Source organism: Spinacia oleracea, chromosome 1 (assembly GCF_020520425.1).
Source record: "Spinacia oleracea cultivar Varoflay chromosome 1, BTI_SOV_V1, whole genome shotgun sequence".
NCBI lineage: Eukaryota > Viridiplantae > Streptophyta > Magnoliopsida > Caryophyllales > Amaranthaceae > Spinacia > Spinacia oleracea.
This window is the reverse complement of record NC_079487.1, coordinates 73465591-73472392: the sequence shown is the minus strand read 5'-3', so window position 1 is coordinate 73472392 and position 6802 is coordinate 73465591. Positions and strand designations below refer to the sequence as shown.

Below are 6802 nucleotides of genomic sequence, written 5' to 3'. Positions count from 1 at the left end.
CGTCTCGACAGCTAGACGCCTTGGCCTGGATCCCCCTGAGTTTTTTAGCGAGGGGGAAGATGAGGACGTGGAGGAGGAGGAAGTGAATTCCCCTGAAGGCCAGGATGTTCAAGACGGGAGCTCTACCGCTCCTCATTCATAGATGGTCTTTGTTTAATTGGTTTGGATGGCGTCGTGGGCGCTTGTAATAACTTTGATGCCTTTTGGCATTTATTTATTTGGGTTTGTTGCGCCTTGTGCGCATGTATGAATATTTTGTGCCTCCTGTGCACTTGTTTTTTTATTCCATTTCAGTTTATTACTGATTTCTTAGGAACTCTCTTTTTGGTCCATTGGTGGACGGTTACCCCAGTGTTTTAGGTGATCAACCTAATTTGGGGCGCTAATCTAGGCCACTTCTCAGGCCGTCAACCGATTAGTCTTTCTGAGACGCCTTCCAAGGAGAAGGTGTCATATTGAGCGTTTGCTCTTGTTGAGTCTTACTTTGCGCTTTTTACGTCTTTGTTAGTACAGGCCACTTTTCAGGCCGTCATTTATTTAGTCACTAGTGACGCCGCCGCTTAGGGCTCGTTTAATGTGGGAGTTCTCCTCCCCTTAGCGTTTTTGAGTGGCGTTATTGAGCCATGTGTTCATCAGATAGAAAAATATTATCATTATCATTTTACTAAGTAGCAAAACTAAATTCGCCGCTTTGTAGGCAGGCATTTACAGGCCGTTTTGTGGGCTCTAGCACGATTGTTAGGCCGTTTAGTAGGCTCAGGTTACATAAGTTATCCTAATGACATTCTATTTTAGCCACTTTTTTCTATCCTGACTGGTTCTATCTTGGGTGGTTCTTTTTTGTTGGGGGCAGGCAGTTCTTCCTCATGCTTTCTCTTGCTTCTGGCTTCGGCCAAATCTTTTGTAATACCTCGTATTTTTCTGTATATATAAATATATTCTATTATATTTATAAAGCATTTTATGATTTTTAGAATTTATTTAGCATTTAAATATTATTTAAATGTATTTTTAATTAATTAGAATATTTATTATTTTAATTAATTACAAAACGAATTTATTATTTCAAGTTGGGAATTTAATTGGATTTCAAAAGTAAAACGATTTTAAATGAATCTAGCCCAATTCAATTCCAAGTTCAAGTCCAAACAAATTAAAGCAAGCCCAGCTTATGTTTTATGAAGCCCGTAAGGGAATCCTAAAGCCTAACCCATCTTTGAGTTTCCTAAGCCTATAAATATAGGTGTTCACCCTCAAAATCGCTCCCTATTATTCATTAAACCTAAAAGTAAAACCCTAACCCTAAATTCTTCTTGCTTTCGTCGAACTTATGTTTGGCCGTTTTTCTCCTACTTCCGTTCGTTTTCAGAAAAAGGTTTCTTCTTAAAAGTTGTAGATCTCGAAAAGTTCTTGAACTTTGCCCCAAGAATCGATCGATTCCGAGTTGTAGATTAAACGTTATGAGCGTTCTAAAATTCTGCTGCAGTAATTTACTCCTTTTTCTCTCGCCCACACTCTCGCCCACTCTCTTGCTCGCAGCCCGCCCAGCCAGCACGCCGTGCTGTTGTGTTGTTGTTGCTGGTGCGCTGCTACTCGCCCAGCCACACACACACCCCCCCTGCCCTCGTCTCTCTCTTGCTGCGCGCACAGCGCCCTCGCCCCTCGTGTCCCGCAGCGCTGCGCTGTCGCTCGTTGTGCCCCTGCCTGCGTCCCTTTGTTGCTGCACACACGCACACGAGTGATGCGGTGTGTGTATGTGTGTGTGTTCTTGTTCGTTCATTCAATTCTTTCGCCCAATCACAATTAATTCGTGGTTGTTCCGTGCTATAGGCCGGATTGGTATAATTCTCTTCTTCCTTGCCTATTCTATTTCAATTCCGTATTTTAAATTATATTAATATTATTGGTTTTGTTTAATTAAAATGCTGGGATCGGTTATGAACACCGAATTTTGAGGATTTGTATGTTTGAATTATTGAAGAATGTTTTGGATTGAAATATTATAATTTTCAGATTTGAAATATATATTAAAGCTTCAATTTTTATTAGTTTTAATGGCTTAATTACAAACTATGATTAGAGTTTTAATCTAAGCCTTATGGGCGATTGATTAGCATAATTAGATGATGAATTTAATTATGATAATAAATTATATTTTTCAGAATATTATAAAGACTTAAAACGTCGATTTTTAATGGTTTATGCATGAAAATAAATTAATTTCATGCTAGGGTTTTAATCGTTCCAAACGAGACTATTATTTTATTCATGAATGGTTAAGTTCTAATTAATTCAAAGGCTTTAGAATCTTAAATAGTTGCTGGAAATTTAGTAAACATGGATAATAATTAAGTTTCTCCATTGTGTTTATAGGAGTTGATTTCTAGTAAGTTGTGATTCGCACAGTGGCCCCCGTACTTAGGTATTCCAGGTACGTACAAGTCTAGGGCGGCCACATTATTTGTCAAGGGACATTACATGATTGTTATTGATGTGAATTATATTATGTGAACTTGGTGGATTCATATTTGTCTTGGTGAACGATCATGTGGATTATTATATTGGAATTATTGATTTATTGGTTGAACAAGCATGTTGGGACTATTGTGAGTATGAATTTCATTGTCAATCATGTTGTTCAATATTTACGCATGTATGGTTTGTTTCACATGCAAGGGGTGAATTATTTATTGTTATGCTATTGTACGGGATGTCTAGCATACTTTTGAGCCAATTATTCGTACCACGTTGTACTATTTATTCTTACCACATGTGAAGGGTTCGCTCACGTAAGCCACCGCACATGTAGGGTTCAGTTGGGAATATTATATGAAATGAATTAGGATTTGTCGTGCAAGGGCACAACCCTCATGTTAATGGGCATGATGTGGAATCTCACTTTGGTGAGGAGGAACATGGTAGTAATTTCACAAGAGTCGTGTTTGGTTGATCACAAGTCCTAAAGCATTAAAATAAGATTGTTTTGGTTGTCGTTTGTTAATTGTATATGTGTACATTGTCGAGTCTTGAATTCACCTTTAATAAAATATTGATAAACGTAAAGTGCAACCAGAACAAGCTTCAAAACTCTTGGAACGTATATACCTTGAGTATGAACAATGGGGGGAGTCTTGCCGGAAAGCTCGTACTTCTACTAATGATACAAGACGTTGTTTCATTTATATTATGCGCAGGAATTCCGTCGGTATGGCCCGATTTTATTATTTATTATTTGGTGTATGGTTGGCTCCCATCACCTTTTCCTTTATGGAACTTTCTTTTGGCCCGTTCGAAGCTTATTCTAATTAAATTGTGTGTCAAGAGTCGAGTCTTGTATTCATGATTGATTGTTTATTTTATATGGCTTTTGCATGTTGGTTAGTACTTAGTGAGTGATGCATGTTTTAGTTTCATTCACTCTATTCGTGTAAGTACTCAGCTTTTGCTGACTACGTGCTTTGTGTGTCTTGGTCATGGCCTTTTCCTTAATGACCCTATGATGATCTATCATTTGCACTTGCATTGATGGGGAGTAGAATAATATAGCAGGTTGGTTGATCAAAATCATGTGGCTTGCGATTATCGAGAGAGTTGCATGCTTTCGTATTTTGAACTATTTAATTATACTTTAATTATGTTTGAAATGTTTGAACTATTTATACTTTGGTTTTTGGGCCGTTATGGTTCCAAATTGTAGGAGGCCTCAATATTACATTAATTATGTTTTTAAAAGTTAGTTGACATTAATTTCCGCTGCGTAATTCTGGTAATAGCCTTAACCGTTATCACGGTGGCGGTAATGCTTTTGTAATTCCTTTATTTTAAGTTGGAAAATGGTTTTATAAAAGCAAGGAATTATTAGGGTGTTACATCTTTCTTCCATGCTGACGGGTTGAGGGTTGTGAGGTAATAGTATCTTGCTTGGTGTTGGTCTCCATGTATAGTCCCTATCGCCCCATCATCACATACAAACTTCAAGAGCATGAGATGGGTGACGACCACTGCTTTAATCTTGTTCAGGGTGGGTCGTCCCAAGATGACATTGTATGTTGTCAAGTCCTTGACAATTAAGAAGTTCACTTCCATCTTCCGTCCATATTTTCTATCCCCAATCCGAACCGGCAAGGTGATGACGCCTACGGGGTGTATAATGCTTCCTCCAAAACCAATGATGGGATAGTGTATGCTCTTTATGGTTTTGGGGTCGTGTTCTAGGCGGCTGAGGCATTCCATGCTCATTATGTCAGACGAGCTCCCAGTGTCTATCAGGATGCGCTTCACCCTCATATTAGAGATTTTGAACTCGACCACAAGATGATCACCATGCGGAGTGGCTACTCGTCCACCATCCGACTCACATATCTCGATCCGTGGGAATGGGTCCACAGGTAACTTCCCTGACAACATTACCTGCCCTAGGCGGCGAGCATAGTCTTTCTGCCCCCTCATGGTGGGTCTTCCAGCAGCTGGTCCCCCAGATATGACGGCTACAAATCCCCCTTCGCTGTGGTTTCCCTCTGTAGGTGAGACGGGTGACTTGTTCTTTTTGTACTGGTTCTTTCCAAAGCCGTTAGCATTTCTCTGTAAGTAGTTCTTGAGGTGTCCTTTGGAGGCTAGGCCGTCTAGAGCTCTCTTCAGGCTTCTACAGTTCTTGGTGTCATGCCCTATATCTTCATGGAACTGGCAATACAACTTAGGGTCTCGACTCTCAGCAGGAGACTTCATGGGAAAAGGTCGTTCAAGGTCGAACCTGGTTCCGACGTCTTTCAGTATCATGAGGAGATTTGTGTTGTACTCGAAATATTCTCTTTCTTGTGGACGTTCTCTCTTGTGCCCAGGAGAATTGGTATCATTCTCTTTCGAAAGAGCCCACGTACCATTTACTCGTGGGGCTTTCTTTCTATTTTGTCTTTCTTCCCTGAGGAATCTGTTGCTTCTCCAGTCCTTCCATCTTTTGACGCGCTGCATATTTCTGTTGCATGGATAAATGCTTCAGCCTCATCCAAAACTTCGGCCATAGTCCGCACACTCTTCTTGACTAGGTCAAACTTGAAGGATCCTTTTTTCAATCCCCTGATAAAATTATCGAAGGAGACGTCGTCGGGTAAGTCTCGGATCTGCCCGGCCTCTAGGTTGAAACGTTTCACATATCTTCTTAGTGATTCATCTTTTCCTTGTTGAATTCGCCCCAAGTGCATACTCGTTTTCCTTTCTTCCTTGTGTGCCATGAACCTGGTGGAGAACAGGGTTTGCAGCTCGTTGAAAGAGGCAATTGACCCTGGGGGCAGTCGCTCAAACCATTTGGACGCTACCCCTTTAAGAGTGGCAGGGAAGTATTTGCACCAAGTGGCTCCATTGGTTCCTTGAACATACATGTGGTGACGGTATGCAGCTAGGTGCATATCTGGATCGGTGGTACCGTCATAGGCTTCAATGGTAGGAGTTTTTACCTTGGGCTCTTTCGGGGCGTTCATGATATCCTCGGAGAAATGAGTACTCATGTGCCTTAGCGTCAGATTATTAAACCCTTGTTGGATGTGGTAAGTTGTTTTACGGTGGCTGGAGAGCAGGCGGGGACGCAGGCTTACCCTGTTAGGCGTCATCTGGGTCTGTCCTCGAGCAGAGGGGTAAAATGGCGGATCTTTCATTACAGGGGTGGACCCAGTGTCTGATAGTTCAGATTCAGTTTCATAGTATTCTTGACGCCTCGAGGAGGGCCGTAAGATGGCCGGTGGATTTCCCCTGGATGGTGGTCACGTGGCTTGGTCCCTCCGAGGCAGAAAGGCTTGAAGGCCGCGGTCAATCTCCGAGCACTCAGGCACAGGGCTGATTCCCCGGCTGCTCTCCATACATTGGGTCTAAGTGGCATTCGGTTTATCCGATTGACGCCTAGACTGTGGGGCGTCTGCGGGGCCGTCCTTTCAGTACTGTAGATTAGCATGTTTTTTCGAATTTCATCCTGCAATGTGGTACTCATCTGTTGTCGAAAGGTTTTATTCATTTGCTATTGGAATCCTGCTAAGATCTCACGCAGCGATCCCACTGAGACTGGCAAGTTCAAATTCTCATCCAGCATGGCATCTCGGACGCTGGGGCTTAGGTGGCGCCCGGCGGAGATGCTTCCAGGATTGGTTCTTCCTCTACGACCACCTCAGCTTCCTGTACCCGACGTGGTGTGTTTCCTGCATTTGCGATTCGATTGGCTTCTTCCATTTGACGTTGACTCCTTTCACGAGACCGTCTCTCTTCTCCTTCACCATTATACTCTCCTTCAGACTGCGGTTCGGCCATGATACTATACCTCCCCACAGATGGCGCCAAATGTTGTGGGATCTTTTACGGTGATGACCTGTCACGCGTTCCTCGGAGGTATCAAGTATGAGCTGGCACGAACTTCTGGCAACCTGCAAAACAAGAATATTCCCGTAGGAATATTCCCTCCGATGCTTAAGTAAGTATTGGCTAGAGAGAGAAGTAATTTTAGAGAGAAGTCAGAGCAAAGATAGTTTAAGGTAGGTGGGAATGAATTGATTTCCCTTTTACCTAGGGATCTGCACTATTTATGGTGCTAGGGTTTCTTGGAAATTGATCCCTCATAGCTGCATGATTGGATGCTTTGCAGGATCGGGACACGTGTCCGTTATATTGGCGACTTGATTTAGGCCAGGTGGGCCTCTTAAGCGTTTGGGCTTTTTAGAGTATAGCGGGTCAGGATCTTCCTGAGCAAATGGGTCTCGTGACCTACTGATGGATCTTGGACCTGGATGTGTATGTGAGATGATTCGTGGTATTCCTGCTGGTG

The 6802-nt window shown here is 42.4% G+C and overlaps 1 protein-coding gene across 1 annotated transcript; it reads right to left on the bottom strand.

Moving 5' to 3' along the window:
• Nucleotides 1–864: 864 nt before the first annotated feature.
• Nucleotides 865–4776, bottom strand: LOC110778289 (uncharacterized). The gene is made up of 2 exons (XM_021982862.2): nucleotides 4042–4776; nucleotides 865–921 (listed from the first exon to the last, which is right to left on the bottom strand). The coding sequence occupies exons 1-2, from the start codon at nucleotides 4774–4776 to the stop codon at nucleotides 865–867; spliced, it is 792 nt and encodes a 263-aa protein (XP_021838554.2).
• Nucleotides 4777–6802: the final 2026 nt, after the last annotated feature.